We start from the raw sequence: 26,447 nt of genomic DNA, 5'->3' as shown, positions 1-26,447 counted from the left end.
TGATGAGGAAATTGACATGGACATAGACCTCTCACAAGGCACAGGCCCCAGCAATGTGGAAATCATGGTGTCACTGGGGCAGGTTGATGCCGTGGAACGCCGATTCTGGGCCCGGGAAACAAGCACAGACTGGTGGGATCGCATCGTGCTGCAGGTATGGGACGATTCCCAGTGGCTGCGAAACTTTCGCATGCGTAAGGCCACTTTCATGGAACTTTGTGACTTGCTTTCCCCTGCCCTGAAACGCCAGGATACCAAGATGAGAGCAGCCCTCACAGTTGAGAAGCGAGTGGCGATAGCCCTGTGGAAGCTTGCAACGCCAGACAGCTACCGGTCAGTCGGGAATCAATTTGGAGTGGGCAAATCTACGGTGGGGGCTGCTGTGATCCAATTTGCCAGGGCAATGAAAGACCTGGTGATAGCAAGGGTAGTGACTCTGGGAAACGTGCAGTCAATAGTGGATGGTTTTGCTGAAATGGGATTCCCAAACTGTGGCGGGGCCATAGACGGAACCCATATCCCTATCTTGTCACCGGAGCACCAAGCCACCGACTACGTAAACCGCAAGGGGCACTTTTCAATGCTGCTGCAAGCCCTGGTGGATCACAAGGGACGTTTCACCAACATCAACGTGGGATGGCCGGGAAAGGTACATGATGCTCGCGTCTTCAGGAACTCTGCTCTGTTTCGAAAGCTGGAGGAAGGGACTTTCTTCCCGGACCAGAAAGTGACCATTGGGGATGTTGAAATGCCTATCGTGATCCTTGGGGACCCAGCCTACCCCTTAATGCCATGGCTCATGAAGCCGTACACAGGCAGCCTGGACAGGAGTCAGGACCTGTTCAACTACAGGCTGAGCAAGTGCCGAATGGTGGTGGAATGTGCATTTGGACGTTTAAAAGCGCGCTGGCGCAGCTTACTGACTCGCTCAGACCTCAGCGAAAAGAATATCCCCATTGTTATTGCTGCTTGCTGTGCGCTCCACAATATCTGTGAGAGTAAGGGGGAGACATTTATGGCGGGGTGGGAGGTTGAGGCAACTCGCCTGGCCGCTGATTACGCGCAGCCAGACACCAGGGCGGTTAGAGGAGCACAGCAGGGCGCGGTGCGCATCAGAGAAGCTTTGAAAACGAGTTTTGTGACTGGCCAGGCTACTGTGTGAAACTTCTGTTTGTTTCTCCTTGATGAACCCTCCAACCCCCCCCCCACCGACCCGGTTCACTCTACTTCCCTGTAAACCAACCACCCCACCCCACCCTCCCCTCCCGCTTGCAGAGGCAATAAAGTCATTGTTTTTTCACATTCCTGCATTCTTTATTAGTTCCTTACAGAGGTAGGGGGATAATTGCCAAGGTAGCCTGGGATGGGTGGGGGAGGAGGGATGGAAAAGGACACACTGCATTTTAAAACTTTAACTCTTATTGAAGGCCAGCCTTCTGATGCTTGGGCGATCATCTGGGGTGGAGTGACTGGGTGGACGTAGGCCCCCCCACCGTGTTCTTGGGGGTCTTGGTGAGGAGGCTATGGAACTTGGGGAGGAGGGCTGTTGGTTACACAGGGGCTGTAGCGGCGGTCTCTGCTCCTGCTGCCTTTCCTGCAACTCAACCATACGCTCGAGCATATCAGTTTGATGCTCCAGCAGACGGAGCATTGCCTCTTGCCGTCTGTCTGCAAGCTGACGCCACCTATCGTCTTCAGCCCGCCACTTGCTCTGTTCTTCCCGCGATTCAGCCCGCCACCTCTCCTCTCGTTCATATTGGGCTTTTCTCATCTCCGACATTGACTGCCTCCACGCATTCTGCTGTGCTCTATCAGCCTGGGCGGACATCTGCAGCTCTGTGAACATCTCGTCCCTCGTCTTACGTTTTCTCTTTCTAATGTTCACGAGCCTCTGCGAAGGAGAAACATTTGCAGCTGGCGGAGGAGAAGGGAGAGGTGGTTAAAAAAGACACATTTTAGGGAACAATGGGTACACTCTTTCATTACAAGGTCGCATATTTCGGCTTGCAGGCAGCCATCGTAGGCCACAGTGTTTTGGCTTTTTTAACCTTCTTAACATGCGGGAAAGGTTGCAAACAGCAGCGCATTTCCCATATCAAGGATGAATTGGGTTGTCCATTTAAAATGGGGTTTCAATGTAAAAGGAGGGGGCTGCGGTTTCCCGGTTAACATGCGGCACAAACACAAGTAAACCCTCCCCCCCCCCCCCCACACACGATTCTCTGGGATGATCACTTCACCCCTCCCCCCACCGCGTGGTTAACAGCGGGGAACATTTCTGGTCAGAAGAGCAGGAACGGGCGCCTCTGAATGTCCCCCTTAATAAAATCACCCCATTTCAACCAGGAGAGCTTTCTGGAGATGTCCCTGGAGGATTTCCGCTCCATCCCCATACACGTTAACAGACTTGCTTGCTTTTTTTTTGTAATGTTTACAAATATTTACAAAGTTACACTCACCAGAGGTCTCCTGTGTGCCCTGAGGGTCTTGGGTGAGTTCGGGGGTTACTGGTTCCAGGTCCAGGGTCACAAACATATCCTGGCTGTTGGGGAAACCGGTTTCTCCGCTTCCTTGCTGCTGTGAGCTACCTACAGTACCTCCATCGTCATCTTCCTCGTTCCCCGAACCGTCTTCCCTGTGTGTTTCTCCAGTGAGAGAGTCATAGCACACGGTTGGGGTAGTGGTGGCTGCACCCCCTAGGATCGCATGCAGCTCCGCGTAGTAGCGGCAAGTTTGCGGCTCTGCCCCGGACCTTCCGTTTGTTTCTCTGGCTTTGTGGTAAGCTTGCCGTAGCTCCTTAATTTTCACGCGGCACTGCTGTGTGTCCCTGTTATGGCCTCGGTCCTTCATGGCCTTGGAGATCTTTTCTAATACTTTTCCATTTCTTTTACTGCTACGGAGTTCAGCTATCACTGCTTCATCTCCCCATATGGCGAGCAGATCTCGTACCTCCCGTTCGGTCCATGCTGGAGCTCTTTTGCGATCCTGGGAGGACTCCATCACGGTTACCTGTGCTGATGAGCTCTGCGTGGTCACCTGTGCTCTCCACGCTGGGCAAACAGGAAATGAAATTCAAACCTTCGCGGGTCTTTTCCTGTCTACCTGGTCAGTGCATCTGAGTTGAGAGCGCTGTCCAGAGCGGTCACAATGAAGCACTGTGGGATAGCTCCCGGAGGCCAATAACATCGAATTCCGTCCACACTACCCCAATTCCGACCCGCAAAGGCCGGTTTTATCGCTAATCCCCTCGTCGGAGGTGGTGTAAAGAAACCGGTTTAAAGGGCCCTTTAAGTCGAAAGAAAGGGCTTCGTTGTGTGGACGTGTCCAGGCTTAATTCGGTTTAACGCTGCTAAAGTCGACCTAAACCCGTAGTGTAGACCAGGCCTCAGTTTGGCAGTCCTGGCCCTGTAACTGCAGAAAGCTTTAACACCTCGTTTTTCATCTCATGCATTTCACAGTGACCTTAGCTTTTTTTTTTTAATAACTGGGTTACTCCCCCCCCATTTAATGTATAATGGAAGTGTGAAAGTTACTTTGTTTTTTAAAGTTTATTTTTAATATAGCTTTTATTTTATATGGAAACTTCTACTCCCACCCCTAAAACAATCTCGTTTTCCTAGGCTTTGCAGGAAGACTATGGGGAGATCTCAGCACATTGCCTGTAAACTCCAATCCCGCTGCGTGCAGGGACAGCGACAAAGGCGGCTTTTATTCAAAGTGTGACCTGCTCATGGAAGTGAAATAAGCGCCAAAAAACCCAACCCACGAGTTTTAAGCAGGCCGCCTGAAGCGCCCATCCGCTGTGGAACTCCCGCTGTCCCGGGAGCAGCAGGGCCCGAGCGCTCCCGTCAGCCCGGGGCTGCCCGCAGGGTCGGGCTCGTGTCCAACGCAAAAAACAGAGCGATCCGTGTGAGCCGCCAGGAGCCCCCGCCCCAGTACAGCAGCAGCGGGGGCGCCTCAGGCTCCGCTCCCTTCCGGGCAGGAGCCGCACCGGGGCGTGCAGCTGCTGTGCGGGGCTAGGGCGCCTTGGCCGTGCGCTGCAGCAGCGGGAGGCTAGGCTAGGCTAGGCTCGCCGCTCGGACCGGCCATGCTAACAGCTGCCGGGCTGGGGGACGGGCCCCGGAACTGGCAGCCCTACGGCCGCTCTGTCACCACCCCCCTACACTGTGGGCGCGGCTCCCTGCATTCAGCCATAGTGGGCCTTTGTTGATACGCCTTATACGCATGCGCCCCACAACCACCATTTTGTGGCGCTCGGCAAGCGAGGTGCTTCGCCCCCCACCGCAGCTGCCCAGCCGAAGCCGGGTAGAGGTTGAGTCTAGAGGAGAGGTACGGGCATCTCTGCCCGTGGAGTGGGGCGGGTGGGTGCGCATGCGCTGTAGGGAGAAGGGCGGGGCTGGGTCAAGAAGAGGGGCCTGATAGAGCACGTGGTGCCGTTGCGTGCGTGTTGTTTGTGCGCATGCGCTGTCGTTGGGCAGGGGCTGCGCTCTCCCCCTGCCATTACTCCCCATTGCTGGAGGGCGCGCGGCTCTTATCCGTGCTGTGACCCAGCGGCGCTAACGGTCGCGCTGTCCCCGCAGAGCCCGCGCTATGGGGGACGTGAAGAACTTCCTGTACGCCTGGTGCGGCAAGAGGAAGGTGACGCCGACCTACGAGATCCGCGCCGTGGGCAACAAGAACCGGCAGAAGTTCATGTGTGAGGTGCGGACCAGGGCGCGGCGGCTCGGGCCCCTCACCGCGGCGTCGGAGCGGTCCCGGCGGCACGTGCCGCGGCTGGCGCCTGTTCGCGTGGCTGGTCTCCACACACCGGGCCGGCAGCCGCAGGCGCGGGGTGTAACCGCCCAGGGCCGGGCCGGGCCGGGCCTGGAGCGTAGCTGCACAAGTCGAAGTTAAGGGGCCAGTCAAGGATGCCGCCAGCACCGGCCATGGGCTCCCGCTCCCTGCAGCACCCGCTCAGGACTCCTGCCTGGCTTCCCCACGCCAAGGAAAGGAGCATTGGCTCTAGGGCCATTTTGCTACCTCATCCTTTCCCTCTCCTCACCCTAAAAGTAGGAGCGGTGCCTGGGTGGCTCTGTTTATAGGCCCAGCCCTTTCATGTATTGTCACCACCTTGGAATATTCACTAATTAACGAGTGACCTTATTAGTGTAATTAGCCAGCTTCTGCCACTTTACATTTGTTGGCTGAACAAAACCAGACCCTAGGCTCAACTTATCTACAGAACAAAGAACTGGTTGAGGCAACTAGCGCCACGTCCCAGCATAACAAGCCCCATTTCAGCCCTAGCTGTTGTCCCAATAAAAATGTTGATATCCTGAATTACTTACTCCCCACAGAGGCAGAAAAGAAATAATGGTGAAGGGGTGTGGGGTATGTGCACAGCCTTTGACGTGGCTAAAAGCCGCTAGCACTTAAAAAGTTAAGACCCCACATATCTGCTCTGGGGAAGATGCTTAGCTAGCAGGGGAGCCAGGAGTGAATAGAAACAGCTGAGAGACCATTGGAATTGGTTGGGTATTCACGTGGTGAGGTTTTGATGTTGTAAACACTTACCTGAGGGTCAGTTTTTTGTCTGTTGCAGGTTCGGGTGGAAGGTTTTAACTACATTGGAATGGGCAATTCCACGAACAAGAAAGATGCACAGAGCAATGCTGCTAGGGACTTCCTTAATTACTTAGTTCGGTTGAATGAAATCAAGAGTGAAGAAATTCCAGCTTTAGGGGTAAGTGTCTGTGTCCCTATCTGTCACCTAGGAGAGCAGGTTTGATTCTCTCAGGCGGTAACTTGTAGTGTTGTGCTGCTAAGTAGGTTGTTAGCAGCAGAGATTGAACCTGGGACCTCTGGATCTAAATGTCGGAGCCACTTCTCCTGGAAGGGGAAAGCCTAAAGTGAGGTATAAGACCCAGGAACAGGGGCTATGGAGAGACAGATAGCATGGGGCTGCTGGGGGTGGTCAGACGGGGGCTCATAAGGGCTAGTAGGGGAGGACAGACTGGGGCAGGGGCTGAATGCGAGTGGAGGCGCAGGGCCACGTGGTGGTGGGGGTGGCTGGTTGGGGGCACAGAGACACAGGGAGGCGGTATAGGGATGGGAGTGGCTAGGTGGGGGCACAGAGACACATGGGGACAGAGGGAGGGGTGCAGGGCCACATGGGGATGGGGGGAGTGGGTGTCTGAGTGGGGATGGAGGGACACGTGGACAGGGGGTGCAAGGACATATGGGGTTGCAGGAATACATGGGGAGAGGGGCAGATGTGCCTGACTGAATGGGAAAGGCTAGGGGTCAGCCAGGGTCTGCAAGCTCCCTAACAATTCCCTCCCCCTCCCCCCCCCCAACACACAAAAACTGTTCCATACTTTTCCCACCCATACCCAACAACCCTCCGAGTTCACACCCAGGCTCCTTCCCAGCAATTTACTTCTCTCTCCCTCAGCTCCTCCGTTACCCCTGACTCCCCAAAGTCTTTGCATTGCTTCTGAGGGGTGCGGGAAATTCGGTTCTGTATTGTAGTTTAAATGAATTATTACTCAGAGTTCTGTATTAATATGCCTAGTAAGGAATCTATTTGTCAAAAAACATTTCCTGAATCTTTTTTGTTGTCTGTATTGTTACATTCTTGCTGACAAGTATTTTGAAATAAATGACCAAAAATAATTGAAACTGGTGTGATTATATTATTGTTTTGACAAATAAAATATGCAGAATTTTTAACTTTTTGTGCAGAATTCCCCTGGAAGTATATACTGGAGGAGATTGCAGGAGCTAGTCTCTTATGACGGCTCTAATAGTTTTATAAGCTATTTTTCATCTCTGTGTAATGAAACCAGTAATGAGTTTAAGGTCCTCTGCCATATTGCCCTTTTCCTGTGAAGCAGTGGCTTTCTGCTGCTTTTGGGTTGTCTTTCCCTTTGGATACTTTTGGCACTGGTCACAGTTTGGTCAAGCAATTGTGATGTAAGAGTGTCAAGTACTGTATGTGTCTGCCACAGAACACTGAATATCAGCTGTAAATTGATGGTAATCTTGTCTTTTGGTCTGTTGCTCGTAGCTTTGCTGAGGCATTGGAGCAGTCTGTAGACCCAGGCAAACAGTACTGTATCATTTCTGCCTGGTTAGAGTCTTGACCCCATAGTTGTGAAGATTATTTTTAATGGAAGTTTATGATCAGAAGAAATTGGTAGCTTTGATCATCCTATTCACCAGGAAAAGCTTCCTGCTCACTACTGGTGAGTGAATTTTTCAAGCCCTGATTTATTATAGGCAGAGTTGGCAGCACCTGAGAAACCTTTGTGAGATGGGAGGGTCATCTTATCTCTATTTTACAGGTGGAGAATTGTGGCACAGAGAGATTAGGGTCAAGAGTAGTCACTAATCTTGAGTGCCCATTTTGAGGCCCCTGGGACCTGTCTTTATAGAATATTTAGCATTATAAAACAGGCTCCCATTGACTTCAGTACTTCTACAAATCAGACCCTGGGTCTCAAGTCAGGCACTCAGAAATTGAGGAACATTCAGTTAATAACCACCTGTGAAAAGTCTGGTTTAAGTAACTTGCCTAGCATCATGTAGGTACTCTGTGGTAGAGACAAGGCTAGAATCTGTTTCTCCATTCACCTGCTCTAACCATGAGACTATACTTTATCTTCCTTCAGTCCCCTACCTCATTCACTATGCACCTTTTAATGGTGCTGGTCAGAAGAGGAATTTGACATGGGGAGGGGACTTGCAGGGGGGGTGCTCTGCAACTGTGGGACCTACTTCTGATCTCTAGTGCAGTCATTTCTCTGAGCAGTTTTCCTCTGGGCAGTGTCCATTGACTCCTTGGATGTCTTTGAGCAGTCATGGGTGCTGTCAGGGGTTCTCTGCTCGGTGTCCCCTTCCAGTTCCCTGATTTTTCACACTACGACCTTCACTCCCATCTCTGTTTTTTTCATTTGTTGTCCCCAGTATTCAGTTGTGGCCTACGTTCACTGTCCCCCTCTCCCTTAGCCGGGGGAAGGGCCTTTAGCTACCGGTGTGCGTGGGCCCGCTTAGGGTGACCAGACATCCCGATATTTGCTTGTTTGTCCCGCGTCCTGACCAATGTTCGGTCGGGACACTGGACAAACAAGCAATTTTGCCCTCCGCTCTGGCGCACAGGCGGAGCCGGGAGGGGCTCTCGCTCCCCCAGCCCCCTCACTGCCCCATTGGATCCCTCCCCAAATCCCTGCCCTGGCCCCGCCTCTTCCCCAAGCACGCCGCATTCCTCCTCCCTCCCAGACTTGCGCTGATCAGCTGTATGGCGGCGCAAGCCTGGAGGGAGAGGGTGGCCCCCGGTACTCACCCTGCGAACTGCTCCAGTTCAGCTTCTCCAGGAAGGCAAGCATGGCCCAGCAGAGATCCCGCAGCAGCTCCCTCCGCCCGAGCCCCCGGTAGAAGGCGAGGCAGGCCTGGGCCTCCTGGGCCGTGCCCATGGCTCCTGGAGGGCAGCCGGGAAGCGAGCCAGGCTGCCCTGGGGATCTAGCACAGCACGTGGGCTTGGCAGCTCCGGGCTGGGCCTCGCTCAGCTGTTGCGGCCACCATAGAGTTGGGTGGAGACGGGGCTGTGCCATGGGGGGGGGACACTCCCCCCCCCCCCCCCCCCCCCGGCGTCCCGATATTTCATCTTTGTCATCAGGTCACCCTAGGCCCGCTGTGTCCTGGAACCCACAATAGGTACTCATTTTCCAACTTTTACAGCAAATGAAGAATGGTGTTTTACGGATAAATCTCCTTCACCACACAACTGTGATTCATTCCTAGAGCAGATCTGCTAGCTGAATGGGCTGAAGTCCTGTGGGAAAACTACATGTGATTGTGTAATTAGACTATCATAATGCATATGTATAATGGGGCTGAATTAATGTTGTCTAGCTAACTGCTTAACTTTTGAGTGCTTGATTTTTGCAATATTAGTAATGTTCTTTTAACATAGGTTTTTGTGTGTAATTATACAGTGCATTCAGTGTATCCTGTTTATCATGGATATAAGCCATGGGCCATAAACTCGCATTTTTCCTGTCACTTGAAGCAGCTAGGAATGTTAAATTGTGAGTTTTAGTAGGACATCTGAAAGAGTTTAAATGCTCAGCAGTCAAGCTTTTTAAATGTTTTAAATGGAAGCTTCTGACAGCAATGTTATATAATGAACATATCTTTAAATTGTATGACAATTTTTCTGACATGAGTATTGAGTGAAAAGTTCTGTCATTTTATATGAAGTTGGTGGCATTGCTATTCATGGGCTGTTTCCCTTCCCCAGGCAGGAGCTGCTGATGCTCCGGATGGAATAGTGCCTGAAGCAAGGGGAGATGCTGGTGAACGTGTTTCTACTCTGGGCGGACCTCTTCCTCCACATTTGGCACTGAAGAGTGAAACAGGTAAGACTTTGAATATCTGTAACTTACATTTTATTTATTTATTTAATTTATTATATATATATATATATATATATATATATATATACACACACACACACACACACACGTTTGGAATACATTTTTTACCTTATAATATCAATGTCTCCTATGTGTGTTTCTTTATAAAGAAAATAACTAAAAGTAATTGAGTATTTCTGAGGCGTGGCTGCAAACAGTTCAGATTTTTCTCTTTCCTCTTCAGAGCACCTGACTTCTCAGCATGCATCTCACAATTGTTAGGAGAGGGGTTAACCTTTCTTCTCCCCCTCCCCCAGGTGGTGGTCCGGCTGCTGGAGTTGGAAGCTCTGGCTATGGTGGGGCTCAGTGGGACCGTGGAGCCAATCTGAAGGATTACTATTCAAGGAAGGAGGAGCAGGAGGCACAGGCTGTAAGTTAACCTATCTAATTGTACTTTAGCTCTGAAACAAGTGTTTTCCACCCCTTTTAATGATTGATTAGAGTTTGCAGCCAGGCTTGTAATATTTAGGAGTTCAGTATTGTGTAATTTTTTAACTGGCAGAATATTTATCAGTGAAGAAACTAGCTAGTTACTGTTAACATCCGACAAACTGCTAACCACTGTAACTAATTTACTATCTTAAATTAGTAACAGAATAATTCTGGGTACACTGACGGTCAGATTTTCCTCATATCAACATTTATATTGTTTATACAGACTCTTTGCTGTGGCAGTCTGCGGAAATAGTCTTGAGGCCGTAAAGACACTTAAATTTCTTGTGAAAATTCCTGACTATTCTGTGGCACGCTGACCAATTACTCAGGAAACTTGACTTTTACATTTTGTTTTAAACATACTTGTAACAAAACTTTACAGTTAGAGCCAGTAACTTTTAAATTGTTTTCAATATTAGACCTTGGAGTCAGAAGAAGTGGACTTAAATGCTGGTCTTCATGGAAATTGGACCTTGGAGAATGCTAAGGCACGTCTGAACCAGTTTTTCCAAAAGGAGAAGGTCCAGGGAGAATATAAATACACTCAAGTGGGGCCTGATCACAACAGGTTTGCTAGTTTCACTCATATCCTTCTGTAACAAGGGGTAGAAACATTTGTGGGCAAGAGGAATCCTTTCTGGGACCCATCCTATTGATCTAGTTTGTAGTACTCTGCAGTCCTATGCGGGAAAGCTTTGTTTCTTGGTCAGTAGCTCTTAAAAGAAGGCGATGAGCAGTAGTCCCTGGAAAGAGGGGATTGTGCCTCATGTTAATCTTCAGCAGCTCCTTTTTTACTTTCTCAGTTGATTTTAAAAAGTGCCTTTGGCTTTGCAGTGTCCTATCCAGTGCGTTAGAAGAATGGCGACTGTGCTTCTGGACTTTGGGAGGGAAGGGGAAGAGATCCTTGGCATTGGGATGTGGATGACAATGTGGAGATATCTTTGCCTGATGGTTTTGGCACTTGCTTAAAGAAATGCCTTTTTGTTTTGCATTTTATAGTGGTAATATTGCTATGATCTGGGTAACTGGAAGGTCTCAGTTTGATTGCAAGGCGATTATCCCAGCAGTAAATAATCATTTGTGCTACTCACTATAAAATGCATTAAGGAAACATTAATTTAACGTGTAATGCTTAAATTAGGTTAAGCAGGGAATGTATCTAATGGAGACTTAACAATTGTTACCGCTAGAGCTGGTTGAAAATTTCCATTGGAATATGCTGATTCAATGGAATCAGTATTCTGTGGGAATGTGTTGTGATAGCATTGAAAGTTTTGGCAGAAACCAGGAAGTCTGGCCAACCTGGTTTCCTGCCAACCGGTCAGGGTCCCAGGCTGATCAGCTCCCTGGTGAGTGAGGCAGCAAGCTGAAAAATTCTAAAACTTCACGATTTAGAGTTTTCATCCAAAATTGGGACACTTCTCTCCCTCTCTGCCCCTCCCCCTCACTTCCTCCTCTCCCCCCTCCCCCCCCCGAAAATGTGAAACTTTTTGTGGCAGGGAAAGTCTGTTTTCTATCTTAATAGAATCTTTTTGTGGTGAGAAACGCTGTCATACTGTTTTTTTAATACATCAGTTCTGTATAAATAAGCCTTTTTGGAAAGCCGCTGTGCCCTTTGCCATCCTAAATGTGTTCTTTGAAGGTTATGCTATTATCAAAAGAGACAACTGGATTTTTGTTTTCTCTGATTCCAATATCCCTTGATCTACTCACAGAAGATTGTCAGGAACTCTGAAGTACTTCTCCAGTCAATTCTATTAATGATGGGAAATTTGATAAAAATCTTTTTCAGATATATGAACACATTATGTGTTTGACATCAAGATACCCTGGTACTCATGTAAACCTTGTATTGCCATTGCTTCAAGTCAGTTCACTTCCATTTCAGTTTCCAAATGTTGGGCACTTACCTCTTTCAAATCAATGGGATGAGGATAAACTGTGTACTACTGAGTACATATAAAATTCAAGTTCTAAGTGTTGTTCAGCAGAGTGTTTACTTCTGTAATCTTCAGGTTGCTGTTTAGTGTATGTGGTGGTATGGGTTCCTTGTGGGGGGAGACCTTAAATCCATGTATTTGAGGAAAGTGGGGGTGGTGGTTGGTACTAGTATGTTTCTCAGCCTGCTTGCTGTTCTTCCAGAGAGCATTCCAGGGTGTAGTATTTATTACTCCCAGGAAGGCTCGTATGGATTACTCTCATGTGGATCAGCATGTTGGAAAGAGTGGATTGTGAGAGAAACCTGTTGCAGTGCATCTGACTCTTCAGACCTATTCTAATATTAGAGGCCAGGAGTAAATTCTCCAGGGTTGTGCGTTCAATCCTTGAGGGGGCCACTTAGGGATCTGGGGCAAAATCAGTACTTGGTCCTGCTAGTTGAAGGCAGGGGGCTGGACTCGATGACCTTTCAAGGTCCCTTCCAGTTCTAGGAGATGGGATAGCTCCATTTAAAAAAAATAAAATAAAATAAAATTGCATATTAGGTGAATATCCAGTAAAAGCAGAGGAATAGTTGCACTATATCTCTGGATTGAAGAAGTAGGGTGGTGGTAGTAGTTTCAGGAAGCACCAATCCTCACATATATCTAGGCTTGGCAGAGTTCAGTTTTTTATTTATTTATTTTATTTTTATAATTTTGACAGATAATATCAATGTTTTAAATTTTCAGGTGTCCAAAACTGAGTGTGTCAGACAGTTGACACTGAGATTCAGAAAGTTAAAGCTTTAGAAACCAAACACAAATTGTAAATATAACATGTCAAAAGATACAAGGAAAATAACCTTAAATCAAACTGTAAGTTCTCAAGCAGCATTTTTCTTATTTTGTTTATCTGTAAATTTAGATTATTATTGATGGTAATGTCTTCTGTCCGTTTGTATGTGTATGATGAAATCTAAACTTGCGGACATTTACCAATAAAAATCTAATCCTTCCAAGTCTACGTATAACTTGCCAGTTCTGATCTTTTTAATATTCTTTATGTTGAGTGTCAGTTTTACTTTTCCATAAGTGAGAAATTTTAAAGGAGAAATATGTCTCTTCAGTGGATTTTTGTCACTGTCCCTTCAAAACTGAGTGGGTACAGGTACTTGATAATAGCATACATTTGGAATCAAGAGGGTTTATTTTGAGTGACAGGAATGTAAATGTAGAACTTCTGGGGCACAGAATACAAAATGAATATTTTAGCAAATGATGGGACAAGACTTTTACCTTTTGGGGACTTCACTGGCAGTCTGGGTACAGCATTGCTGCTTGTTTCATGCTGAAAGGGGTAGCAGACGGCGACACCAGAGATCTGTGCTCATTCACACATGTGCTTCTGCTTAGGCCGAACTAAGCAATCACATGGGAGTCTATTGTAAACTGATTTCTGGTGTCGCTGTTCCCCCCTTAGGTGGAGGAGAATGAGATTGAGTGCTGACTATAAGCCTGGCTGAGAAACATACTGGCATCGGTGTCATTAATGAAAGGGTGGCTGTTGTATCCCTGAGAGCCAGTGGCCTTTGACTCATGAAGCCGCTGTGCCTGAAGGTCAGTTCACTGGTGGTGCAGGAAGGAGTCTAACATTGAACTTAAATCCTCACCTAACCTTTGTTTTATTTACAGCGAGAAATCAAGGCCGTGTCCTAGCTGCAAGGTTCTGCCTGCAGCAGTGGAAGCACCAGAGGCATAGTTTTCAGAGAGGAACTGCATCTGTTAGAGCCCAAACAACTTGGATCAGATTTGCAAGTTTAAACCCAGAGTTATAACAACATGGTTTTAATTTCTAATCTTCGAACACGCATTTATTTGTGCTGTGATTTAAAAAAAAAAAGGGGGGGGGGCAAAACTTGTGAGGTAGGTGCCCAATGCTCATTGAATTTCAGTGGAAGTTGGGTGTCTTACTCCCTTAAGTGTCTCTGAAAATCACAGCCTTAATGTACCAGTAGTCTCTTTAACAAGTTTATTATATGGTTAGCAGTCTGAATGTTTGTGTTCTGACTGAAGGCAAAGACATGGAAATGAGGGCAATCTGAGCAGATTGCTCTAGATTTCAGTGTTAGGCAGTACTACATATAGGAATCTTGTTAACAGAACAATTGACTACAATGCAAAAGCAACTCTGTCATCTGCCTATTGGGTCACACTTCACCATTTGATTCCAGGCAGGATAGGAGCCTGTTCTTGTGTTGAAACATATATACCTTGATGCTGGAGTAAACAAGTGAAGATATCCAACACACACATACCCCATCCATCCTCTTTCAGGCTCGTCAGATAGTTCTGTCTGGTGCTGTCAGTTTCTTAAGGTTCTGTTCTGAAAAGTAACTGTAAAATGACATCATGGGTATGTGTGTTCATGAATACAAATCAGACATACTCAAATTACCAGATTTTTTTTTCCAATTGCCAGTCTCTCAAAGTCACTCTTCAGTTCAAAAGTTAAGCTGCATTTTTACTAGTATATCAGTCCAAATACTGAGTGAGTGTGTGGTTTTTTTTGGTGTTGCCTATTAACTGTTAACTGTTAACCTATTAACAAGTTGCATAGGGAACAAATAAGGGAAGAATCTGGATCTGCAACTGGAACAATTGATCCATCAGTCAAACTAGAATCCAGTTTACTCATCTGAATTAGTTTTTATGGGATTAAAAGCACTAGAATCTTATTTTAGTCATTAGTTGTTGAAGTATGACTCTGCTGCTCAGAATACACAGGGAGCAGATCTCACGATTGAGAAGGTGTCACTGTACAGAGGAAAATCCTTGTATTTTAAGGTTAATGTTTCATTTGTTCTAGAATTAAGGAGGAAATAATTGTTTTATAATTGAGTTTTGATGAGCTTTGTCTAAACCGTTGGAAAGCCTGGCCATCTTGGAAATGTCGGGTTCAGCCACTCTCAGGAATTAAAGCCTTAACTGTGTCTCTTTGTGTGTTACAGGAGCTTTATTGCAGAAATGACCATTTATGTCAAGCAGCTGGGCAGAAGTAAGTGTCCTCCTTTTCCTCCTGTCTGGCTAGTTATGGGTCTTAGAGAAGAGAAACATGAGAATAATTCTGAGTACATGCAACACTAGTTGGATGGTGTTTCATGCAATAATGCACTGCTGCCAGTGTCCCAGTGGGCCCCAGTAAGCAGCTTGCTGAATTGTGTGAAGTCTTCTCACCATTGACTGCTATTATGGAAATGTTCTTTTACCTTTTCCCCCAGTAAACCTTTCAGCTGCTTGTTCATTAAACACACAGGTCTTTCCTTTGTACATTGTAAAGGGATGGCCTGTGATAACTGTCAACATAGTGTATGTCTGGTTAGTGAAATAGCTTAAGACTGTTGGTCTTGAACCACCTGAGAGATGCAGGTATCTAGTATTGCACTGCTTGAATTATTGCTTTTAGAAATTATTTTTAACGAGCTGGCCTCTGCCTTCACGGAAGTCTATTGCAGTAAAGTCCAAAGCAAGCAAAGAGCTAGAAATAGGACCATTCAAGAAGACACCTTGCTCAGGTTAAGTATCTAGTCAGTGATTCAGGATAGAGATATATACAGGACTAGGATGGGTGGGGAACCTTGGAGAATCACAAAAATTATGCAGTTTCAAACAGCTAGTTAGAAACCTGTGGGTTGTGTGGTTTTTTTAAGATACCAAGCACACAAGTCTTACTCTTGTGATTTGAACTTATAGCAGATATCTACACAATTAGAAACGTCACCAGTCAATTAATGATCTTTTTATAATGTCCATAATGCAGTAAAATTGATGTAGTGTGGTGCCTTAAAATGACCAAACTGTTAGGTATTTGAAGACACAAGAAAAACAAGTGTCAAGTCTCTACTGGATTTGTGGACTGGTGCCTTGAAATTGAAAATGGGCCTGCAGCATAGCCTGGTCCAGGTGGGTGCTGTAAGGGAGTCCTGGCTTTCACAAATATTGTGGAAAAAGCCCTGTTAAGCATGGGTAGGCTGAGTGCTATAAGGTAAACCTGCTTGCGTGAATACTGTAATGTGAATTAACTTTTGTTGGTTACAGCCTGGCTGGAGCTGGGAGTCCCTCTTCTCAGTAGGGATCATTACTGAAACCTGCTTTTAAGTAGCCACTAAACCCATCTCATATTGCTATCTTATGCTAAAGCTGTTTACCCACACAGACAACATGCATCAGTGGCTACTATAACCTTAATGTTTGTGTGCTACAGGAATCTTTGCTCGTGAGCATGGATCAAACAAAAAGCTGGCAGCACAGTCCTGTGCTCTGTCCTTGGTCAGACAGCTCTACCATCTTGGGGTCATCGAGCCCTACACTGGGCAGACAAAGAAGAAGGAAGGAGAAACAGTGAGTCTGCTATAGGAGAAGCAGATACTATTCCTCTGAGTCAGAAGGAGCAGTGAACTGGTGTAAATTTGTCTCTGCTTGCTTATGCTCCAGGTTTAATGCTTGGAAAGCTAATGCAATTTTCTGATCTCCAGGACCAGAGATTGATTTTGATCTGGGGAAAGATGGGTGGCTGGGATGAACAGAGAAGTAACTGCGTGTGTATTTGTGTGTATGTATGTGTGTGCACATGCGCGCTTGGAGCAACAGAGAGGTATGCATGAATATTGGGGGAGGGGAGGAAGGGTTTTTTATTTGTGGTCACATTCTACAATAGTAAAACTAAAAATAAAAAAATATCTATTTTTCAACTTAAGAACATAAGAACGGCCATACTGGGTCAGACCAAAGGTCCGTCTAGCCTGATATCCTGTCTCTGACAGTGGCCAATGCCAGGTGCCCCAGAGGGAGTGAACAGAACAGGTGTAATCGTCAAGTGATCCATCCCATCTCTCCCATTCCCAGCTTCTGGCAAACTTGATTTAACTTGTCAGCAGACCAGTTAGTTTCGGGTTCTCTTGTGTTAGCAGTACTGCAGTATTTTGATTGCAAACACTGAAAGGAATGTCTACGTGTTCATTTTAACAAACAAACAAACAAACAAAAAACAGGTTTTTTTTTAAACATAGATTTTTATTGAACTTAAATTTTGTATAAAAAGTACCTTTAATAAATTTGAGTTCTGAGCTGTCAGCATCCCTTTTCACTTCTCTCTCCTTAGAAGCCTCTCTGTGTTTCAATATATTCTCCAGTGAGGTTCTTGTGGATATCTTGGGTTTTTATTACAGTATTTTTAATTTCACAGGTAGAACCTTATGAAGTGGTGATCTCTCCTGATTTGGAAAATCAGCTGAATAGCATCATACAGGAGCTTTCTCTTGAGGTCATGCCACAGGTGGGTGTATGGTTCAGACTTGGGCTGTCAAGTGATTAAAAAAATTAATCGTGAGATTAATCGTGCGATGTTAAACAATAATAGAATATAATTTATTTAAATATTTTTGGATGGTTTCTACATTTTTCAAATATATTGATTTCAATTACAACACAGAATACAAAGTGTACAGTGCTCACTTTATTTGATTACAAATATTTGCACTGTAAAAAGATGAGAAATAGTATATTTCAATTCATCTATTACAAGTACTGTAGTGCCATCTTTGTCATGAAAGTTGAAAATACAAATGCAGAATTATGTACAAATAATAACTGCACTCAAAAATAAAACTGTAAAACTTTAGAGCCTACAAGTCCACTGAGTCCTACTTCTTATCAGCCAGTCGCTCAGACAAACAAGTTTGTTTACATTTACTGGAGATAATGCTACCTGCTTCTTGTTTATGTCACCTGAAAGTGAGAAGAGGTGTTTACTTGGCATTGTTGTAGCTGGTGTCGCAAGATACTTACGTGCCAGATGCTCTAAAGATTCATGTGTTCCTTCATGCTTCAACCATCATGCTGATGATGGGTTCTGCACGATAACGATCCAAAGCAGTGTGGACTAACACATGTTCATTTTCATCGTCTGAGTCAAATGCCAACAGCAGCTTGATTTTTCCTTTTTGTGGTTTGGTTTCTGTAGTTTCCACTTCAGTGTGTTGCTCTTTTAAGACTTCTGAAAACATGCTCCACACTTCGTCCCTCTCAGATTTTGGAAGGCACTTCAGATTCTTAAACCTTCGGTCAAGTGCTGTAGCTATCTTTTTAGAAATCTCACATTGGTACCTTCTTTGCATTTTGTCAAATCTGCAGTGAAAGTGTTCTTGAAATGAACGTATGCTGGGTCATCTGAGACTGCTATAACATGAAATATATGCAGGTAACACAGAGTGGGAGACACACAATTCTCCCCCAAGGAGTTCATTCCCAAATTTCATTAACACATGATTTTTTTGGAAGCGTGAAGGGGAATGTGTGGCTCTCTATGAGCTGAGGGGTGAAAACATTATCTACTATCTGGCACATAATACCTTGCAATGCCCACTACAAAAGTGCTGTGCGAACGCCTGTTTTCACTTTCAGGTGATGTAAATAAGCGGGCAGTATTATCTCCCGTAAATGTAAACGAACTTATTTGTCTTAGTGATTGGCTGAAGTAGGACTGAGTGGACTTGTAGGCTCTGAAGTTTTACATTGTTTTGTTTTTTGAGTGCACTTATGTAACACAAAAAAATCTACATTTGTAAGTTGCACTTTCACGATAGAGATTGCATTATGGTACTTGTATGAGGTAAATTGAAAAATACTATTTCTTTTGTATATCACTTTTGCAGTGCAAATATTTGGAATCAAAATAATATAAAGTGAGCACTGTACACTTTGTATTCTGTGTTGTAATGGAAATAAATATATTTGAAAATGTAGAAAAACATCCAAAAATATGTAATTTCAATTGGTATTCTATTGTTTAGCAGTGCAATTAAAACTGTGATTAATCACAATTAATTTTTTTAATTGCAATTCATTTTTAATTGCCTGAGTTAACTGATTAACTGACAGCCCTAGTTCAGACACTTCATTACACTGTTTTTCCCCATCAGTCTTACAGTTTGTTTAAACATTTTTTTTCTTTTCTTTTTTTTCTGAACTTGTAGCCTGAAGATCCAAGCTGTCCAGTTTTGCTCAACATTGGAAAACTGGCCCATTTTGAACCATCTGTGAGACAGAATCAAATGGGAGTTGTCCCATGGTCACCCCCGCAGTCAAACTGGAACCCTTGGACCAGCTGCAATATTGATGAGGGTCCTCTGGCATATGTAAGTCTAAGGCAGTTTCTTAGAATGGATCTGTTCCTATTTTCATATTCCTGGAACTTGTAAATGCATTTTTCCAGGTTTCTGGGGAAAGTTCCAATAATCCATGGGACTTCATGGATTGACTTAATGGATTTTGGGTTTGGCTGTCTGACAGCAGCCCCTTGCTTGTCCTATTTGGCCATTTTGTTTCACGCTGTCATTTTTGCAGCCCTTAAATAATTCCCATTAACTTCATAATGCAAGCATATAGGCTTCTTTAAATTTCAGTTTATAACTATTCTCAGCCTGTCTCCCCAGGAATCCTGCTTTTGAAAGGAGAAACTGCTTCAAGCAGGTGTCACTTTCTTACCAGTCTGCTTTTCCCTGGCTTCCAGCTACATAGAGAACAATGATGTGGCCTAGTAAAGAAAAGGAAATGTTGGCTTGGCGGATGCAGCTGGCTTGACTTGAGTACCAACATAAACTGGTCAAAATAGGATACCCATAGCAAGAGTCTTGTTTTCTATTTTTCTGATCCAGTTTATGTCCCTATCTCCTCCCTGAGCTTTGCTTGCTTGGCTGAAACAATTATGCATTGTTTTTCAAAACACGGCCCTAGCAACAGTCCATTAAATACAAGCTTGAGATGTGTTTGTAATTAAGATCTTGACTGATACTGCAAATTGAACATATACTTCATATCACTCACAAGATTTGCTCGGCAGGGTGTAGCTTCCTTTTTGCAACGGAGATTAATTGATCCTTTAGTAGCAAAGTTGAAAGATTTATCACTATATTTAATATTGCCATTAATCACACAATGAATTTTTAAGATTAATCGCAGTAGTAAAAAGATTAATCATGTGATCTAAACAATAGAATACCATTTATTTAAATATTTTTGGGTGTTTTCTACGTTTTCAAATATATTGATTTCAATTACAACACAGAATACAAAGTGTACAGTGCTAACTTTATATTTTTTATTACAAATATTTGCTGTAAAAAACAAAAGAGATTGTATTTTTAAATTCACCTCCTACAAGTACTGTAATGCAATCTCTTTATCATGAAAGTTGAACGTACAAATGTAGAAGTACGTACAAAAAAATAATTGCATTCAAAAATAAAACAATGTAAAACTTTAGAGCTTACAAGTCCACTCAGTCCTCCTTCTTTTCAGCCAATCACTCAGAGGAACAAGTTTGTTTACATTTACAGGAGATAATGCTTCCTGCTTTTGTTTACAGTGTCATCTGAAAGTGAGAACAGATGTTCGCATGGCCCTGTTGTAGCCGGTGTTGCAAGATATTTACGTGCCAGATGCGTTAAAAATTCATATGTCCCTTCATCTTTAACCACCATTCCAGAGGATGTGTGTCTGTGCTGATAACTGGTTCTGCTTGATAACGATCCAAAGCAGTGCATGTTCACATCATCTGAATCCGATGACACCAGCAGAAGGTTGATTTTCTTTGTTGATGGTTCAGGTTCTGTAGTTTCTGCATTGGAGTGTTTCTCTTTTAAGACTCCTGAAAGCGTGCTCCACAGCTTGTCCCCCTCAGATTTTCGAAGGCACTTATTCTTAAACCTTGGGTCGAGTGCTGTAGCTATCTTTAGAAATCTCCCATTGGTACCTTCTTTGCGTTTTGTCAAATCTGCAGTGAAAGCCTTCTTAAAAGGAACAACATGTGCTGGGTCATCATCTAAGATTGCTGTAATATGAAATGCATGGCAGAATGCTGGTAAAACAGAGCAGGAGACATACTATTCTTCCCCAAGGAGTTCAATCAAAATTTAATTAATGCATGATTTTTGTAAGGAGTGTCATCAGCATGGAAGCATGTCTTCTGGAATGGTACCCGAAGCATGAAGGGGCATACGAATGGCACATAAATACCTTGCAATGCCAGCTACAAAAGTGCTATGCGAACTCTTGTTCTCACTTTCAGGTGACGTAAATAAGAAGCCGGCAGCATTATCTCCTGTAAATGTAAACAAACTTGTTTGTCTTAGCAATTGGCTGAATAAGAAGTAGGACTGAGTGGACTTGTAGGTTCTAAAATTTTACATTGTTTTGGTTTTGAGTGCAGTTATGTAACAAAAAAAATATACGTTTGTAAGTTGCACTTTCCGATAAAGAGATTGCATTATGGTACTTGTATGAGGGGAATTAAAAAATACAATTTCTTTTATCATTTTTACAGTGCAAATATTTGTAATAAAAATAATATAAAGTGAGCACTGTCCACTTTGTATTTTGTGTTGTCATTTAAATCAATATATTGGAGAATGTAGAAAAACATCCAAAAATAGTCAAACAATAAAATACCAGTTGAAATTTATTAACAGTGCAATTAAAACTGCGATTAATTTTTTTAGTTAATTGCGTGAGTTAACTGCGATTAATCGACAGCCCTACTCATTAAGTATTGGAGGTGGTAGTTCAGCTAAGGTTTTTACTGCATCCTGCCCTTTTGTGCAAAATGGCTAATCTGTGGATGATGCATGTGAAAGATTGCCATCAGAGTGATCACTTCAGCAGTTCCTTGATGTATAGTTTTTCCATTCAATCAGAGTACAATGCATTTGTATCTAGGCCTAAAACAAAGAGTTAGACTGTTACTGAAAACTTTTTGGGAAAACTAACTTTTTTAGAAAAATGGTCCATCCAAACTCTAGCATGCTGGTCTAGGTAGGTAAAGAAATGGTAGGATAGCTCAGGGAACTAGATGAAAAGATCCTGTTTCTTTTGGGATTGCCTGCGTTCTTCAGTCATTACTGATTAGAAAGTGAAGCTAAGTCCTCACTATCATGGTTTTAAAAAATAAAACCTCACATCTTTGCAGTAGACTTTTCCAAAGGGCCTCTTACTATAAATTAGAAGTCCATTTTCATCTTTTTTTAATATATATATATCCTCGCATCCAAAGTTATGTAGAGTAGGAAGCTGCAGTTTGGCACAGTCTCTCAAAGAGAATATTTCTACTGATGATCTCACCGCAAAAAGGGTGCTAGGTCTTTGTTATGAGAGGAAATAACCTGTTCCATGAGTCAACTTTCATATGGAATTCTAATGCTATAACATGAAGGATTACTGCATGTGATCTTTGTGATAAATACTCAGCCAAACTCCTGGTCCATCGGTTCCCATATCCTGTCTTTGGAAGTGGCAGGCATTTGATGTCTTCTGATAATGGACTGTCAAAGTAATATTGATGGTGTACTCCTGATTTGTTCAAACTGCATCTTTTTATAACTACAGATTTGCACATATAACTTAATACTGAATATTTGGATGATGAAGTATAGGGTAATGGGTCAGAGTTAAGGTTATTGTGGTAATATTGCATTAGTACTACTTAAACTTCTTATTGCATTAATGTGGTTATTTTCGTTGTAAATATAAATAGATGTCTTCCTAACGAGTCTCTTAACCCTTTGTGTACTTTCCAGGCCACCCCAGAACAGATAAGCATGGACTTGAAAAATGATCTCATGTACCGCCTGGAGCAGGATCAAGAGTTACAGAGGGTAAGTCTGCTGCCTGTGATTTTTGGCATGCTGGTAAGTTTGCAGAAGCAATGCTTGCTGTAATTTTCTTCACCCTAGCCCTGGAGTTGCTGCTGTTTCTGAGTGCAGTAGACAATTCTTTGTGCTGGGGATTGTGGGTTTTACTCGGGATTGCTGGCAAGTGCTTTCAGGGGCATGGGGCACTACTGCTGCAGGAATGGTTGCTTTAATATGTTTTGCCCAAGTTCAAGAATGCTACCATTATGGGTTTTGCAGGAAGAGATCTCTCAGGTTCGCAGATTCCACTAATGTGGAGTAGAGTACATGTTTTGCAAGAGTGGGACACTCGTGATGTAGATAGAGAGCAGAATGGGTTGGATTGCTGAATATTACGGGAAAGATCTGGGTCTCTTTTCAGATCCTACAAGAGAGGGAGACACTACCTGTGAAGAAATTTGAGACTGAAATTCTTGATGCAATCCATCACAGTCCTGTTGTCGTCATTCGTGGTGCCACTGGTTGTGGCAAAACCACACAGGTTCCACAGTACATCCTGGATGAATACATCAAAAACGGCAAAGCTGCAGAATGCAACATTGTAGTAACACAAGTGAGGAACGCGTTATAAATTGAAATTATTTAGGTTTCATGGTGGATTACGATAAAATACCCATCTGGACATGCTATTAAATCTGAATGTAATTAAAACCGTTCACGAAGGCTGGAGAAACTAAATCACATTCTAGACAGTTGTGAAAACATCTGCTATTCTGATTACACTAAATTCATTACTCACTATGCATGTGTCTGTGTAATGATTATTCATGTTGCAGTGGGCATCTGATAAGACTTGATGAAATAATCTTTGTGGACAGCACCAGAAAACTCTGCACTTGCATATACAGTGCAGTCCTTTCTGATACTTAGTAATGGAATATCCTAGTTCAGGGATCGGCAACCTTTGGCGCGCGGCTTGCCAGGGCAAGTACCCTGGCAGGCCGGGCTGGTTTGTTTACCTGCCGTGTCTGCAGGTTCGGCCGATCACTGCTTCCGCTGGCCGCGGTTCATCGCTCCAGGCCAATGGGGGCTGTGGGAAGCGGTGCGGGCCCAGGGATGTGCTGGCCGCCACTTCCCGCCGCCCCCATTGGCCTGGGATGGCGAACCGCAGCCAGTGGGAGCAACGATCAGCCGAACCTGCGGACGCGGCAGGTAAACAAACCAGCCCTGCCCGTCAGGGTGCTTACCCTGGTGAGCCATGTGCCAAAGGTTGCTGATCCCTGTCCTAGTTGATAGGTGGGGCAGGTCAGACTTATTGGTTATCTGAAGGAATGGGATCCAGCAGATAAGGGATATGGGGGCCTATGGAAATCAGCGGCATATGCAAGATGAACCATTTTTTAAGGAAAACACTGAGCTTTCACCTTTCTGGTGATCTGGTTTCCTCCATCATTCCCAGCTTAAGTAGTTTGTTTCTTGCAGTGTCTGCATTGTGATACTGTCCATTAGAAGCAGCTACTGACTTGCATCCTAGCTTCTATTTATTCACATTGTGCAGCAGGATCTGCTTAAGATAAAAATGTTTTGAGGTGCACTGGCAGAGCTGCGTAGAACTTTCATATTACCTACCCAAACTATACATGGCTCAAGCCAGTGCTGTTAGTAACGTACTTTCATGAGTATTTTAAGAGTTTGGATTGTAGTTCTCATCTTTTTTGGGTGCTCACCGATGAGATTTGTCTTTAAATAACTATCTTCAACATTAAAGTTTGGAGAGAGGGCACAGCTAACTTCCCCAGTCTCTCTCTACTTGTAGGTCTGTGAAATAGGTAAGTTTGCACAGTTTCATCTTTACAATGTGCAAAAAATGTTTCACCTCTCAGCCCAGGAGGATCAGTGCAGTTTCCGTGGCAGAGCGTGTGTCGTATGAGAGAGGAGAAGAACCTGGGCAAAGCTGTGGATACAGTGTACGATTTGAATCTGTACTTCCCCGCCCCCATGCCAGTGTGATGTTCTGCACTGTAGGTCTGTATTGCTTTGTTACCCAACCAGCCTAATGTCTGAGTAACACCTTAGATGCCTGGCACTAGTGCAGGGGTAGGCAACCTATGGCACATGTGCCAAAGGCGGCACGCGAGCTGATTTTCAGTGGCACTCACACTGCCCGGGTCCTGGCCACCAGTCCAGGGGGCTCTGCATTTTAATTTTATTTTAAATGAAGCTTCTTAAACATTTTAAAAACCTTAATTTACTTTACATATAACAATAGTTTAGTTACATATTATAGACTTATAGAAAGAGACATTTTAACGTTTTTAGAAGGTCTCTATTACTGGCACGCGAAACCTTAAATTAGAGTGAATAAATGAAGACTCGGCACACCACTTCTGAAAAGTTGCCTACCCCTGCACTAGTGGCACTGATGACAGTGAGAAAACAGTCCTTGTTTTCAGGGAGAATCTGAATGAAAATCGCAAGTTTTGTTCACCTGCTCAGCAAACTTTTCTCCAATTACGGACAGGGAAATGTGCCAGTTTAGTTTGGTCATTGGGCTCATTAGAGGTTTGAGAATGAATACAGATCAGATACCATATCCACAATATTCCCTCTAAGTGAGATGAGGAGTAGCCACCTGAAGTTTAGGATGGGGAGGTGGTGGGTGGGAAGAGGTGGTCTCTCTAGTCTCAACACTTGGGCCCCCTCCCCTCATTACATACAGGTGTAAATGTGGGGTTTAGACAAAGGGTTTCAAAATGTGCACAATTCTTGTTGTAAACTGTTGTTGGCAACCCCCATAAGAGCATAGCTGAGGCTTTGTTATAAATATTTGAACTGCTGTGATCCATGTCAACATTCAGCTGTTACTATCCCCATTAATGTGAATTCCTTTTTTAAGGTGTCCTCCTAAGAAAACTGGAGGCTGGGATCCGTGGAATTAGTCACGTTATTGTGGATGAGATCCATGAGAGAGACATTAATGTGAGTTACTGAGTTGGAGGTCTGGATTGCTTTACCTGTTTACCAGGTCTTTTGTGTTTGCTTACTGTTTACTCTGTATGCTGTGTGTGTGTTCCTGTCTTATGTGAAAGGGAATTGTGCATTTTACTAAATTGTATGGATCTGAGTCTTCTGTAATTGTTCTCAGTTGTAGTACTGGTTGAAATACTTCTGAGATGTTTCCAGCTGAAGATCAAGGCTTCACAGCTTCTTCTTATGTCCCTTTATAGGTTTTAGGACTATCTCCTACACGTTTGGCTTTCCCTAGCAAATAGAGCACTACAGTGCAAGTACTCTTTGTACAAAGTTGTTTGGTGCTGAAGATAAGAGTGAAAATTGGATAGACTGAAATGTTGTCCTTCCCTTCCATTTTCTTATCTACAGTAATATACCACTTAATATGCTAGTACTTAAGCCACAATCATCAAGTTGACAACTACAATGCAGTAGTTCATCTTTAGTACAAAAATCTGCAACAAATTGAAAACTTGAAAGCACCGCAAAATGAGCAACATTTAATATAAAAGTGGGGATATTGTGCTGAATTTATTCACAATTAATTAAAACCTTTTTTTTGTGTGTATCTACCTGAATCTACCTTGGTTTTCATAAGAATGGCCATACTGGGTCAGACCAGTGGTCCATCTAGCCTATTCATCCTATCTTCTGATAGTGGCTGGTGCCAGATGCTTCAGAAGGAGTGAACAGAACAGGGCAGTTTATCGAGTGATCCATCCCCTGTCATCCAGTCCCAGGGTACCTTACCATCTTAGGTCTATCAGTGAGTTATTAGCCACTCTCAAGGAACTTATCTATTTGTTTTTTTTTAACCCTGTTATAATTTTGGCTTTCACAACATCCCCTGGCAATGAGTTCTACAGGTTGACTCTGCTTTGTGTGAACATGTTTTCCTTTTGTTTGTTTTGAACCTGCTGCCTATTAATTTCATAGGGTGAACC

At 44.2% G+C, this 26,447-nt stretch overlaps 2 protein-coding genes across 4 annotated transcripts in view; one reads left to right on the top strand and one right to left on the bottom strand.

Annotated features, from left to right (window-relative positions):
- Positions 1–1,292: 1,292 nt before the first annotated feature.
- On the bottom strand, positions 1,293–4,127 carry LOC135973069 (uncharacterized). Its single transcript, XM_065554478.1, has 2 exons — positions 2,460–4,127; positions 1,293–1,914 (listed from the first exon to the last, which is right to left on the bottom strand). The coding sequence occupies exons 1-2, from the start codon at positions 2,998–3,000 to the stop codon at positions 1,412–1,414; spliced, it is 1,044 nt and encodes a 347-aa protein (XP_065410550.1). The 5' UTR covers positions 3,001–4,127; the 3' UTR covers positions 1,293–1,411.
- A 62-nt stretch (positions 4,128–4,189) lies between these two features.
- Positions 4,190–26,447, top strand: part of DHX9 (DExH-box helicase 9) — a 42,244-nt gene continuing 19,986 nt past the window's right edge. The window contains exons 1-14 of one of the 3 annotated variants that reach the window (XM_005290745.5): positions 4,190–4,329; positions 4,581–4,701; positions 5,582–5,722; positions 9,281–9,398; positions 9,713–9,825; positions 10,310–10,458; positions 14,818–14,864; positions 16,071–16,207; positions 17,052–17,141; positions 18,841–19,002; positions 22,438–22,515; positions 22,913–23,104; positions 24,375–24,516; positions 25,388–25,470. In XM_005290745.5, coding sequence (XP_005290802.1) covers positions 4,591–4,701; positions 5,582–5,722; positions 9,281–9,398; positions 9,713–9,825; positions 10,310–10,458; positions 14,818–14,864; positions 16,071–16,207; positions 17,052–17,141; positions 18,841–19,002; positions 22,438–22,515; positions 22,913–23,104; positions 24,375–24,516; positions 25,388–25,470 — 1,563 coding nt within the window. In that variant the 5' untranslated portion in view covers positions 4,190–4,329; positions 4,581–4,590. Of the gene's footprint in view, positions 4,330–4,438; positions 4,702–5,581; positions 5,723–9,280; positions 9,399–9,712; positions 9,826–10,309; positions 10,459–13,289; positions 13,427–14,817; positions 14,865–16,070; positions 16,208–17,051; positions 17,142–18,840; positions 19,003–22,437; positions 22,516–22,912; positions 23,105–24,374; positions 24,517–25,387; positions 25,471–26,447 lie in introns of those variants that run through there. The other 2 variants (XR_010589774.1, XM_005290746.4) reach the window with 2 other exon arrangements.

This window comes from Chrysemys picta, chromosome 8 (genome assembly GCF_011386835.1).
Source record: "Chrysemys picta bellii isolate R12L10 chromosome 8, ASM1138683v2, whole genome shotgun sequence".
Lineage (NCBI taxonomy): Eukaryota > Metazoa > Chordata > Testudines > Emydidae > Chrysemys > Chrysemys picta.
The sequence above is the reverse complement of the archived record's forward strand: the minus strand, read 5'-3'. Positions and strand labels throughout refer to the sequence as shown.

Coding starts and splice junctions, on each gene's coding strand:
- LOC135973069 (XM_065554478.1), bottom strand. CDS start 3,000: ATGGAGTCCTCCCAGGATCGCAAAAGAGCTCCAGCATGGACCGAACGG. Junction 1,915..2,459: donor GGGCACACAGGAGACCTCTG/GTGAGTGTAACT, acceptor CTCCTCCGCCAG/CTGCAAATGTTTCTCCTTCG.